At 39.2% G+C, this 14,768-nt stretch overlaps 1 protein-coding gene across 2 annotated transcripts in view; it reads left to right on the top strand.

Moving 5' to 3' along the window:
• Window positions 1–14,768, top strand: part of c6.2 (complement component 6, duplicate 2) — an 84,704-nt gene that overhangs the window by 58,097 nt on the left and 11,839 nt on the right. For both annotated transcript variants that reach the window (XM_072915341.1, XM_072915340.1), the window contains 8 exons: window positions 2,985–3,107; window positions 3,194–3,360; window positions 4,850–5,075; window positions 7,233–7,401; window positions 7,476–7,587; window positions 11,922–12,054; window positions 12,135–12,329; window positions 12,491–12,578. In XM_072915341.1, coding sequence (XP_072771442.1) covers window positions 2,985–3,107; window positions 3,194–3,360; window positions 4,850–5,075; window positions 7,233–7,401; window positions 7,476–7,587; window positions 11,922–12,054; window positions 12,135–12,329; window positions 12,491–12,578 — 1,213 coding nt within the window. The remainder of the gene's footprint in view (window positions 1–2,984; window positions 3,108–3,193; window positions 3,361–4,849; window positions 5,076–7,232; window positions 7,402–7,475; window positions 7,588–11,921; window positions 12,055–12,134; window positions 12,330–12,490; window positions 12,579–14,768) is intronic.

Here is a 14,768-nt window from a genome sequence, read left to right as displayed (position 1 = left end):
TTCTGTAGACATACCCTCATCCGCGCTCTTTTCCTGAAAGCTGTTTTGTCCAGTTTTGGAGTTGATGTCAGCAGGCCAGGGAAGCTAGGGTCAATATTCTTCTCTTGATCATCTTCGGTGGCATAAGGGACGGTGTGAGCCAAGACATCCAGGGGGTTCAGCTCGCTCGTCTGCGGGAACAAACTGCCGCCATTGCTTGCCGTGCTACCGAGGTCCTTTGTCCCTGAATTGCTCACACACTCCGGCAGATTCAATGGGGGTCTGGCGGCAGATTTCTTTGACTTTATCGTTGGAAATGCATCTGCAGGATATCCACACATTCTTGCCATCTCTGTCGTAGCATAGCTTTCGTCGGTAAAGTGTGCGGAACAAACGTCCAATTTCTTGCCACTTTCGCATCTTTGGGCCACTGGTGCAACTTGAATCCGTCCCTGTTCGTGTTGTTACACCCTCCGACAACACACCGACGAGGCATGATGTCTCCAAGGTACGGAAAACAGTCGAAAAAACGGAAAATAACAGAGCTCATTTGACTCGGTGTTTGAGAAAATGGCGGATTGCTTCCCGATGCAACGTCACGTTGTGACGTCATCGCTCCGAGAGCGAATATTAGAAAGGCGTTTAATTCGCCAAAATTCACCCATTTAGAGTTCGGAAATCTGTTAAAAAAATATATGGTCTTTTTTCTGCAACATCAAGGTATATATTGACGCTTACATGGGTCTGGTGATAATGTTCCCCTTTAAGGAAATGGCAGGCTGATTTATTAAAATCTTTGCAAGCTGGGTAGTGTTTGCTGTGGTCTGGAACAACATGGCACACAAACAACTATCAGAAATGCAGCCAATATTACATACAGATAACAAGTCACGAGACATCCATTCATCCATTTTTGCAAATATAAATTAAATACACAGAGGACATAAGTAGAGGAAATTAAATGAGCTCAAATATACCTAACAAATGAGGCATAATGATGCAATATGTACATACAGCTCGTCTAAATAACATGTTAGCATCGATTCGCTTGCAGTCATGGATTGACCAACTATGCCTGATTAGCACTCCAGCAAATCAATAAAATCAACAAAGCTCACTTTTGTGCAATTCACGCACAGCATAAAATATTTGGTGGACAAAATGAGACAAAGAAGGAGTGGCATAAAACACGTCTTTCTGTGGCAGCATCGGAGAAAGTTGTACATGTAAACAAACTACGATGAGTTCAAGGATCGCTGAAATTAGTAGGACAAAATGGCGCTTGCCAAATACTCTCATCAGTGAAGCATGTTTAATATAAACTGTGGGATTTCTAACATTTAAGAAAGTTTATGTCATGTTTGTTCTCCTACAGAATATATATATATATATATATATATATATATATATATATATATATATATATATATATATATATATATATATATATATATATATATATGCACATATATATATATATGGACACAAATTCCTCAATCTGATTGACAAACACTTTCCCAAAGACAACACCCTAAGAAAAGTATTCAACAAGAACAACATTAAATTGAGCTACAGCTGCATGAACAATATACGACAAATCATCTCAAACCACAACAAAACAATTGCAAATGAGCCGTCGACCCCCAGACAGAGCGACTCCAAAACCAACAAAGCATGTAACTGTCGAAAGAAACCTGATTGCCCCCTCAACGGGGGGTGCTTACAAACATCAGTTGTCTACCAATCTAAGGTAATACGCAAGGACATTAACACATCCGACACATATGTAGGATTAACCGAGGGAGAATTCAAAACCAGATGGAACAATTACAAGGCTTCTTTCAGGAACAAAAACCTGCGAAATACCACAGAACTCAGCAAACACATTTGGGACCTCAAAGACAATAATGTTGAATATTCAATAACATGGCAAATTCTTGCATCCAGCACACCTTACAATAGTGGTAATAAAAGATGCAACCTATGCTTGAAAGAGAAACTGTTTATTATTTACCGTCCAGACCTGTCATCCCTCAACATGCGCAGCGAAATTGTAACAGCATGCCGCCATAGATGGAAACACCTCCTAGGTAACACATGAGCCAATCACCACGCCCCTAGGCCAGCCTGTACCCACCCACTCTGTGCCCTATATAAACCATGGTATGCGAATGCTCCCATTAAAATCTCCTGATGATTGAGGGTACCCCCCCTCATGAAACATATATATATATATATATATATATATATATATATATATATATATATATATTTATATATACATATATATTTTATTTTATTTTTTTATTTTTTTATTTAGCCAGATTTTGAAGCTCTTAGGGTTATCAGCAACCTGCGCCTCTTTAGCGCCGCTCTAGTGGCTCCCTGGACCTCTTTCAGAGACATGTGAAAATGGAAAAAGATTAAGAAAAAAAAAAAAATAATAATAATTATATATATATATATATTTTATTTTTTTTCTTAAAAAAAAAAAAAAAAAAAAAAAAAAATATATATATATATATATATATATATATATATATATATACATATATATATATATATATATATATATATATATATATATATATATATATATATATATATATATATTTTTTTTTTCTTAATCTTTTTCTATTTTCACACATCTCTGAAATAGGTCCAGGGAGCCACTAGAGCGGCGCTAAAGAGGCGCAGGTTGCTGATATCCCTAAGAGCTTCAAAATCTGGCTAAATACTGTATATTCTTCTGTAAATGTGTTTAAAAGAGGTTTTTTTGTAAAAAAAAAAATAATAATAATAAATAAAAAATAAATACACAAACATTAAACTGTAAACTACTTCAAAGACTACAGTACTGCAAAATGGTTTTACTAATCAGTGTTCTTTAACACAAAAATGCCTCACAAAAGTTCCTGCAACCCGAAAGTTATTTTTGTTCTTCTTTGTCTCCTTTTGTCAAATAGAAATACACAAGAAATAAACACGTTTTTTTTCTGCCATAGGTGAAACAGAGGAGCATGTCAAAGGTTGTCTGGGACGAGAAACAAGATGGGCCGCGGTCCTGTACAGTCAACACGGGAATGCACCCGCGTGCTCCGACAACAAGATGACTCAAAAATATCAAGGTTTATTCACAAAACTGTTATTTTTTTTACTGGTGAGTATTTGTTAGCATAATATCTCGTAAAACGTTTTCGTTGTCCGTCCCCAGGCTCGTACATTCGTGCAGCAGAGAAGTCGTTCTCTGCGGTGAAAGGCGGTCGAGCCAGAGAGGCGGCTGCTCTGGCCTGGGACAAGCAGGGTCCGGCTCCTGATCGAACCTCCTACAAGAACTGGGCCAAGTCTGTCCTTGAAAATCCTGCCGTGGTCGATTACAAGGTTTGCATTTATTAACTCTTGAACACGTTCATTGGTCAAATTCACGGGAAGCTGACTGTCAGGTTCAAACACCGAACTATCTATTAAACAGGACAAAAAGCAAGGAATCAAACAGAGACAGGATTCAATTTAGCTCATGAGGACATACTTGCCAACCTTGAGATGTCCGAATTCGGGAGATGACGGGGGGGCAGGGTTTGGTGGTAGCGGGGGTGTATATTGTAGCGTCCCAGAAGAGTTAGTGCTGCAAGGGGTTCTGGGTATTTGTTCTGTTGTGTTTATGTTGTGTTATGGTGCGGATGTTCTCCCGAAATGTGTTTGTAATTCTTGTTTGGTGTGGGTTCACAGTGTAACGCATATTTGTAACAGTGTTAAAGTTGTTTATACGGCCACCCTCAGCGTGACCTGTATGGCTGTTGACCATGTATGAATAGATAGATAGTACTTTATTGATCCCTGGGGGAAACTCAGCATCACAGTTCGCTCACAATAGACAATAAGAAGAAGAAATAATATAATATATAATATATTATATATATAATATATAAATAATATAAATATATTCTACATATACTCTACATTTAAGTGCAGTCAAGGAACATATGCATTATGCAGTCTGATGGCTGTCGGTATGAAGGACCTTCTGTGTCGTTCTTCATACCAATATTTGTAACAGTGTTAAAGTTGTTTATACGGCCACCCTCAGTGTGACCGGTATGGCTGTTGACCAAATATGCCTTGCATTCACTTATGTGTGTATAGAAGTCGCATATATTATGTGAATGGGCCAGCACGCTGTTTGTATCGAGGAAAAGCGGACGTGATGACAGGTTGTAGAGGACGCTAAAGGCAGTGCCTTTAAGGCACGCCCCCAATATTGATGTCCGGGTGGAAATCGGGAGAAATTCAGGAGAATGGTTGATTTTCGGGAAGGGCACTGAGATTCGGGAGTCTCCCGGGAAAATCGGGAGGGTTGGCAAGCATGCATGAGGAGAGCGCGTGGACCTGCACCCTCGTACAGTGTCACCCCACGCTCTGAGGAAAAAGTCCCCGCGCCTCCCCATTTTTTTGGGCATTCCCTGATTACATAGCTGAAGCTGCTTCGAAGGGGAGGGGTCACATTATGCAGCAGCCCAGCACTGGGTCATAAACAGTCAAAACAAAATGTGCTTGGAGCGGTGTCGGATTCACCCCCTCTCTGCTCGTCCGCCTTATCTTCTTGGAGACGTCGGGTCCTGATACGGCCCCTCCCGCGGCTGTCCAGATCTGAAAAACAGACACTTCTACGGCGAGGCGCATTCCATGGCACACAGTGGAGATTTACAAGCTGTCCGCCTTTGCTTGATAAGAACAAGGACAGCTTTGTGAGCACAAGTAAATAGTAACCAGGGCCACCTGTCTTCACGAAGAGCAACCTGAACTGCAAGCAAACAAGTTGTGTGATAACTTATATACAATTATTCTGACACTGACCTGCGTGTTTTCTAAGGTGCTGCCCATCGTAGATCTGGTACGGGGTATCCCCTGTGCAGCCACAAAGAGGAGGCACTTGAAGAAGGCCCTGCTCCAGTATTTCGAGGAGTTCGACACGTGCAAGTGTGCGCCGTGCCTCAACAACGCCAAAGCGTATCTCTCCGGTACTGAGTGCAAGTGTGCCTGCCAGACTGGCACATTTGGCCCTAATTGTGAACAAAGAGCTACTGACTACACCTCAGGTATTGTTGACCTCCCAAAGTACAAAACCCTAAAACCAGTGAAGTTGGCACGTTGTGTAAATCGTAAATAAAAAGAGAATACAATGATTTCCTTATATTCAATTGAATAGACTGCAAAGACAAGATACTTAATGTTCAAACTGGAAATTATTGGGTTTTTTTTTTGCAAATATCATCTCATTTGGAATTTGATGCCTGCAACATGTTTCAAAAAAGCTGGCGCAAGTGGCAAAAAAGACTGAGAAAGTTGAGGAATGCTCATCAAACACTTATTTGGAACATCCCACAGGTGAACAGGCTGATTGGGAACAGGTGGGTGCCATGATTGGGTATAAAAGCAGCTTCCGTGAAATGCTCAGTCATTCACAAACAAGGATGGGGCGAGGGTCACCACTTTGTCAACAAATGCGTGAGCAGATTTGTCCAACAGTCTGAGAACAATATTTCTCAACGAGCTATTGCAAGGAATTTAGGGATTTCACCATCTACGGTCTGTATTAACATCAAAAGTTTCAGAGAATCTGGAGAAATCCCTGCACGTAAGCGATGATATTACGGACCTTCAATCCCTCAGGATGTACTGCATCAAAAAGCGACATCAGTGTGTAAAGGATATCACCACATGGGCTGAGGAACATTTCAGAAAACCATTTTCAGTAACTACAGTTTGTCGCTACAGCTGTAAATGCAAGTTAAAACTCTACTATGCAAAGCCAAAGCCATTTATCACCAACACCCAGAAACGCTACCGGTTTTGCTGGGCCCGACCTCATCTTAGATGGACTGATGCAAAGTGGAAAAGTGTTATGTGGTCTGACGAGTCCACATTTGGGATTGTTTTTGGAAACTGTGGACGTCGTGTCCTCCGGACAAAAGAGGAAAAGAACCATCCGGGCTGTTATAGGCGCAAAGTTCAAAAACCAGCATCTGTGATGGTATGGGGGTGTATTAGTGCCCAAGGCATGGGTAACTTACACATCTGTGAAGGCACCATTAATGCTGAAAGGTACATACATGTCTTGGAGCAACATATGTTGCCATCCAAGCAACGTTATCATGGACGCCCCTGCTTATTTCAGCAAAACAATGCTAAGCCATGTGTTACATCAACGTGGCTTCATAGTAAAAGAGTGCGGTACTAGACTGGCCTGCCTGTAGTCCAGACCTGTGTGTTGTTTTAAAGCCTAAAATACCACAACAGATACCCGGGCTGTTGAACAACTTAAGCTGTACATCCAGGGGCACCGAAAAGGGGGGTTAAAGGAGACAGATTCTAGGGGCCCATGATGGAGGGGGGCCCAGAGAGGCCCCTAATGATGATGAAATTATAATACAGAAAAAAATAATGACACTGTGTTTGGGGCCCTGTAAAGATTCTTTTCATGGGGCCCAAAATCCCTAGCGGCGCCCCTGTGTATACATCAAGCAAGAATGGGAAATAATTCCACCTGAAAAGGTTCAAAAATTGGTCTCCTCAGTTCCCAAACATTTACTGTATTTTTCGGAGTATAAGTCGCACCGGAGTATAAGTCGCACCTGCCGAAAATGCATAATAAAGACGGAAAAAAACATACATAAGTCGCACTGGAGCCTGGCCAAACTTTGAAAAAAACTGTGACTTATAGTCCGATACTGAGTTTTGTTTTGTGGGGCGGTAAAGCTCGGTTGGTAGAGCGGCCGTGCCTGCAACTTGAGGGTTGCAGGTTCGATCCCCGCATCAGCCATCCTAATTACTGCCGTTGTGTCCTTGGGCAAGACACTTTACCCACCTGCTCCCAGTGCCACCCACACTGGTTTAAATGTCACTTAGATATTGGGTAAAGCGCTTTGAGTCACTAGAGAAAAGCGCTATATAAATATAATTCACTTCACTTAAAAGGAAAGGCCATGTAACACAGTGGTAAAAATGCTCCGTGACAACTTTTTTGCAATGTGTTACTGCCATTAAATTTTGCAAACAAAAATTAAGTTTCTTAGTTCAATTATTAAGTATCTTGTCTTTGTCTATTCAATTGGATATAAGTTGAAAAGGATTTGCAAATCATTGTATTCTGTTTTAATTTACGATTTACACAACGTGCCAACTTCACTGGTTTTGGGTTTTGTACAATTACACAATTTATGTCACGAGACTCATCGTTTTGCACACCCGCACAGAGGAAGTCGACGGTTCCTGGAGCTGCTGGGAGCAATGGAGTCGCTGTGGAGCTTTCATGAAAAGACATCGCAGGAGGAGGTGCAATAACCCCGCTCCCTTGAGAGGAGGCCAACCTTGCACGGGCCCTGACACGGATGAGGAGCCGTGTCACATCTCCCTCTTTAAAGGGTAGAAGCTTTCGAATGTATTTTTAACACACATTTTCAGAGCTTAATCTTTGATCCTCATGTTTTCATATCTAGAGAGGAAACATGTGACAATGATGATGACTTCTCTATGGGATGGAGGGAAGAGCTGCCTCCTGGTGTGAAGGGTTGTCCCAGGCCACCGCCACCCGACAATAGCTTCCTCAGGGTAATAATCAATGAATATTGACAAATGTAGGAAGGCCGTTCCTTTTTGGAGATTGAATTACCGTATTTTTCGGACCATAGGACGCACCGGATTATAAGGCGCAGTGCCGATGAGTGGGTCTATTAAAGTCTTTTTTCATACAAAAGGCGCATTATTATATCTTCTCAATAAAGCAACATCAACGCCGGAAATGTGTCCCGTGAAAAACTGCCCGACGGAACCCTCTAATAACTAACGTTCCGTGGGTGAATTATGTAAACCCACACTGCAAAAAGTCAGTGTTCAGAAACAAGAAAAAAAAATACAAAAATGAGGGGTATTTTATTTTAACTAAGCAAAATTATCTGCCAATAGTGTCATGACTTGGTCCTGGGGTTTAGTTTTTGTAGAAAGCAACGGAAAGTTGGCTCGGGCGAGACGGGAATGTGAGAACATATTCATTTAAACTTGTCAAAAAAAGTACAAACGAAAAGCGCGCACAGTGGCGGAGAAACAACTTGGCTATGAAAACAAATACTTGCACAAAGGCAGAAACTATGAACAACAAAAAAACACTAACTGTGGCATTAATAAACAAAACTTACTTGGCATGGACAAAAGGAGCAGCGTGAAGGATGGACATGAAAAAAGTGTCAGAAATGTGCAGAGCATAAATGTGGGATGTCACCAGAAAGACAAACTGAAAACAATGAACTTAAATACTACAGACATGATTAACGAAAACAGGTGCATGACTCAAAACGTGAAACAGGTACGTGACGTGACAGGTGAAAACTAATGGGTTGCTATGGTGACAAACAAGAGTGCACAATGAGTCCAAACGTGGAACAGGTGAAACTAATGGGTAATCATGGAAACAAGACAAGGGAGTGAAAAGCCAGAAACTAAAGAGTCCAATAGCTAAACAAAATATGACTAAAACAAAACATGATCACACAGACATGACAAATAGAACAAGAAAATTCGGCTTGTCAAGACTTTCCAAAACAAGTAAAATTAGCTAACTTCAATGAACCCCAAAATACCTTAAAATAAGTATATTCTCACTAATAACAAGTGCACTTTTCTTGGTAGAAAAAAAATGAGACCTTTTTGCTCAATATGTTGAAAAATATTCTTAAATGAAGTAAATGCTAGTGCCATTATCTTGACATAATGATATGCGCTCGGCATCATGATTTTTTTTTTCATGCTTGAAGTAAGAAATTATTACTTTAAAAAAGCAGTTTTATACTTGTGAGTGTTGATGACACAGCTTTGCAACAGTTGATATTCTAGTTTCAAGCATGTTTTACTCAATATAGGTCATCAAATCTCAGCAACAAGCTGTAATATCTTACTGAGATAATTTAGGACCAAAACCCTTAAAACAAGTAAAACACTCTAACATAAAATCTGCTTAGTGAGAAGAATGATCTCATCAGGCAGAAAATAAGCAAATATCACCCTTATTTGAGATATTTAATCTTACTTAAATTTCAGTTTTTGCAGTGTATAAACTGTAGTGCACTGCAAAAAGTCAGTGTTCAGAAACAAGAAAAATAAATACAAAAATTAGGGGTATTTTATTTGAACTAAGCAAAATGATCTGCCAATAGAACAAGAAAATTCGGCTTGTCAAGACTTTCCAAAACAAGTAAAATTAGCTAACTTCAATGAACCCCAAAAGACCTTAAAATAAGTATATTCTCACTAATAACAAGTGCAGTTTTCTTGGTAGAAAAAAAAGAGACCTTTTTGCTCAATATGTTGAAAAATATTCTTAAATGAAGTAAATGCTCGTGCCATTATCTTGACATAATGATATGCGCTCGGCATCATGATTTTTTTTTCATGCTTGAAGTAAAAAAAATTAATACTTTAAAAAAGTAGTTTTATACTTGTGAGTGTTGATGACACAGCTTTGCAACATTTGATATTCTAGTGTCAAGCATGTTTTACTCAATATAGGTCATCAAATCTCAGCAACAAGCTGTAATATCTTACTGAGATCATTTAGGACCAAAACCCTTAAAACAAGTAAAACACTCTCACATAAAATCTGCTTAGTGAGAAGAATTATCTTATCAGACAGAAAATAAGCAAATGTCACCCTTATTTGAGATATTTAATCTTACTTAGATTTCAGTTTTTGCAGTGCACTACAGTTTTTACACGAAAAGCAAGCTTGTTACATCACGGCCCAGATGGCTCCATATATCTCCGCTTTCTTTACTCAATTGTAGTCCAAAGTTTTAGTCGATAAGCTCCTTATTTTTCTCTATCCTCTTGTTGTGGGGCAGACTGGCTCGTGCATGCACGTGCATGCTAAAATCCTCCGCCGTTGCCATTTCTAATAAAAAGTAGCGTACAGTTCTAACTTTTATCTGTCAGTAAACCTGATATTGAAATGTTAAAAACTACTACATGTCTGACATGGATAAGACACAGTCAAAGCGGGCTTGATCCGGAGGAGGACTTCGGCACATAAATACAAGGAAGCGTTTTAAATGTACAAAATCCAAAACCGGTGAAGTTGGCACGTTGTGGAAATCGTAAATAAAAACAGAATACAATGATTTGCCAATCCTTTTCAACTTATATTCAATTGAATAGACTGCAAAGACAAGACACTTAATGTTCGAACTGAGAAACTTAATTTTTTTTGCAATTAATTATTAACTTAGAATTTAATGGCAGCAACACGTCGCAAAAAAGTTGGCACAGGTGCATTTTTACCACTGTGTTACATGTCCTTTCCTTTTAACAACACTCAGTAAACGTTTGGGAACTGAGGAGACCACGTCCACAGTTTCCAAAAACAATTTGAAAGGAGGACTCGTCAGACCACAGAACACTTTTCCACTTTGCATCAGTCCATCTTAGATGAGCTCGGGCCCAGCGAAGCCGGCGGTGTTTCTGGGTGTTGTTGATAAATGGCTTTGGCTTTGCATAGTTGTCATGTCTGTGATCATGTTTGTTCAGTTATGTTTTGTTTGGTTTTTGGACACTTTTTAGTTCCTGGTTTCACTCCCTTGCTTTGTCACCATAGCAACCATTAGTTTCACCTGGTTCACATCCTCATGTCACGCACCTGTCTCACGTTTTCACATTTTGAGTCACGCACCTGCTTTCACTGATCATGTCACTGCTATTTAAGCCAGTCTGTTTCTGTTGTTCGTCCTGGTGACATTATCATATCTATCTATCCTTACTACCTCTGCTACCTGTCATGCCAAGCCATTGTTCCATGCACGTTTTTCATGCCACAGTAAGTGTTGTATATTTCATGTTTAGCGTTTTTGCCTTTGTGCAAGTTTTTGTTTCATTAGCCAAGTTTTTGTTCTCCGCCATTGTGCGCGCCTTTTGTTTGCTTCCTTTTTTTGTAGTTTGTTAGTGTTTTAATAAATCATGTACTTACATTCACGCCTTGCCCGCGCCAATTTTCCTTTGCACCACGGGAAAACAAACCACGCCAAAGTCCACGTTCTGTCAATAGTAGAGTTTTAACTTGCACTTACAGATGTAGCGACAATGTAGTTACTGACAGTGGTTTTCTGAAGTGTTCCTGAGCCCATGTGGTGATATCCTTTACACACTGATGTCGCTTTTTGATGCAGTACCACCTAAGGGATCGAAGGTCCGTAATATCATCGCTTACGTGTAGTGATTTCTCCAGATTTTCTAAACCTTTTGATGATATTACGGACCGTAGATGGTGAAATCCCTAAATTCCTTCCTATAGCTCGTTGAGAAATGTTGTTCTTAAACTGTTCGACAATTTGCTCACGCATTTGTTCACAAAGTGGTGACCCTCGCCCCATCCTTGTTTGTGAATGACTGAGCATTTCATGGAAGCTGATTTGTATACCCAATCATGGCACCCACCTGTTCCCAATTAGCCTGTTCACCTGTGCAATGTTCCAAATAAGTGTTTGATGAGCATTCCCTCAACTTTCTCAGTCTTTTTTGCCACTTTTTTGAAACATGTTGCAGGCATCAAATTCCAAATGAGCTAATATTTGCAAAAAATAACAAAGTTTTCCAGTTCGAACGTTAAGTATATTGTCTTTGCAGTCTATTCAATTGAATATAGGTTGAAAAGGATTTGCAAATCATTGTATTCTGTTTTTATTGTGCTAACTTCACTGGTTTTGGGTTTTGTAGATTGAAAATCATAACATTACCCCTTTAAAAATGGCACACAGACGAAAATTGTGTGGTGGGATTCATTGTGCTCATCTATAATCACAAGTTTTGAGTTTTGTAATGGAGACTGACAAGTCAAATCTACAGAAACTAAAACAAGGATGCCAAGGGGACTGGTTTTTTTTCAGTACTTTTGGCATTTTTAGAAAGCAAAGCAGTACTATGACTTTGGTGAGGATGAGGAGGTCAAGTGCTACACCGGATTTGACATGGAAGGTTTCCAGTTCATCAACTGTCTTCCAGATGGGACGTGGAGTCAAGCAAAAGGGAGGTGCCTCAGTAAGTTTATGGCTCATTGAAATAATATATGTCCAAATCTGTGTATCTGCTTTCAAGGAATGTCCTTTCTGCACCTTTAGGAAAGATCTGCCTTCCTCCCAACATCCCTGACAGCATGACATTGTCACCCAACAAAGAGGAATACAAAGTGGGTGACATAGTGGGTTTTAACTGCGTTGAGGCGAGCCTGTTTCCACTGCCTCGAGGTCTGCACAGGTGTGGCAACAGCCTCACCTGGGAGCCCCCGTTACCTGCAGCACTACACTGCACTGATGGTACATACTATACTACACATGCCGCTGTTTCACTGCTTGATGTGTTATACTGTAAAGGAGGCACTAGTCTAACACTGGCTTGGTGAGGATGTTGTATTTTTAATTTTTTTAAAGGCAAATTTTTTTTAATGAAAAGTCTTGTTTCTTTCTGTTTGCTGCAGAGGAACCGTTTCAACCCGACAGTCAGTGCGGTCCTGGTGAGCAACGTCAAGGCTCTCAATGTGCCTGCATACCACGGGAGAGCTGCTTGTAAGATTTTATTGATCAGTAGTTTGTGTTTGCAAACCTTACAAAAGCACATGTTTCTAGTAAAACTCACAAATATACATTAATTCGGGCATTATTAGACATAGTGCATGTTTGGTTTGGAGTTATGCTTGAAACATTTTGTTATTGCTTCAAACACATATTCTCAGGATTCTAAGAACATACTGTCATATTTGTCAGGTTTGTCACTGACAGTTCAGTTAGGTTTTGGTTTTTCCTGTCTTTGTTTCCTGTCAGCGCTCTTATTTTGGTTATTTCCTGATTATCTCCCTGAGTGCTTTGTCCCCTCAGCTGTGGCTGATTGGCACCTGGCCACACCTGGTGTCAATCAGCCAGCTGCTATTTAAACCTGCCTTCCTCTCCAGTCAGGGCTGGATTATTATGTCAGAGTTTGTTGGTGACGAACCCCAAGATGCAGAGATGGCAGGCTTTGTCCAGGAAAACATGATTTAATTTGACACTATAGCAAAAAAAAAAAAAAAAAAGGGTACAAACAAAAGGCGCGCACAAGGCGGAGAACAAACTTGGCTATGAACTAAAATAACACAAAGGCTAACTGTCGACAAGAAACAAAAACACTTACTGTGACACGAACGAACTATGACATGAGCAGAGTGAACAAAAGTAGACAGAGCTACAATGACAAGTATTATGACAGGTAGTAGTGACAATAATCCAGCACTGACTGGAGAGGAAGGCAGGTTCAAATAGCAGCTGGCTGATTGACACCAGGTGTGGCCAGGTGCCAATCAGCCACAGCTGAGGAAACAAAGCACTCAGGGAGATAATCAGGAAATAACCAAAATAAGAGCGCTGACAGGAAACAAAGACAGGAAAAACCAAAACCTATCTGAACTGCCAGTGACAAACCTGACAATATTGAGTAAAAAAAAGTGTTTGCAAACCTTACAAAAGCACATGTTTCTAGTAAAACTCACAAAGATACATTAATTCAGGCATTATTAGACATATTGCATGTTTGGTTTAGGAGTTATGCTTAAAACAATTTTGTATTGCTTCATATGAATTTTCTCAGGATTCTAAGAACATTACTGTCATATTGAGTAAAAAAAACAATTTTTGTTTTTGAAAAATTTACAAAAGCACATGTTTCTAGTAAAACTCGCAAAAATACATTAATTCAGGCATAATTACACATATTGCATGTTTGGTTTAGGAGTTATGCTTGAAACAAATTTGAATTGCTTCAAAGACATTTTCTCAGTATTCTCAGAACATTACTCTCATATTGAGTAAAAAAAACATTTTTGTTTTTGCAAACCTTACAAAAGCACATGTTTGTGGTAAAACACACAAAGATACATTAATTCAGGCATTATTAGACATATTGCATGTTTGGTTTGGGGAGTTATGCTTGAAACATTTCTTAATTGCTTCAAACACATTTTCTCAGGATTCTAAGAACATTACTTTCATATTGAGTAAAAAAAACATTTTTGTGTTTGCAAACCTTACAAAAGCACATGTGTGTGGTAAAATACACAAAGATACATTAATTCAGGTATTATTAGACATATTGCATGTTTGGTTTAGGAGTTTTGCTTGAAACAATTTTGTATTGCTTCGTACGCATTTTCTCAGGATGCTAGAACATACTTTCATATTGAGTAAAAAATAACATTTTTGTGTTTGCAAACCTTACAAAAGCACATATGTCTAGTAAAACTCACAAAGATACATTAATTCAGGCATTATTAGACATATTGCATGTTTAGTTTAGGAGTTATGCTTGAAACCTTTTTTTATAGCTTCAAACATATTTTCTCAGGATTCTAAGAACATTACTGTCATATTGAGTAAAAAAACAAATTGTTGTGTTTGCAAACCTTACAAAAACACATGTTTCTAGTAAAACTCACAAAGATACATTAATTCGGGCATTATTAGACATATTGCATGTTTAGTTTAGGAGTTATGCTTGAAACCTTTTTTATAGCTTCAAACATATTTTCTCAGGATTCTAAGAACATTACTGTCATATTGAGTAAAAAAAAACATTTTTGTGTTTGCAAACCTTAAAAAAGCACATGTTTGTGCTGAAATACACAAAGATACATTAATTCAGGCATTATTAGACATATTTGATGTTTGGTTTAGGAGTTATGCTTGAAAAAAAGTGTATTGCTTCAAACATATTTTCTCAGGATTCTA

The sequence above is a fragment of the Nerophis lumbriciformis genome, linkage group LG20 (assembly GCF_033978685.3).
Source record: "Nerophis lumbriciformis linkage group LG20, RoL_Nlum_v2.1, whole genome shotgun sequence".
NCBI lineage: Eukaryota > Metazoa > Chordata > Actinopteri > Syngnathiformes > Syngnathidae > Nerophis > Nerophis lumbriciformis.
This window is presented reverse-complemented; position numbering and strand designations above follow the sequence as displayed.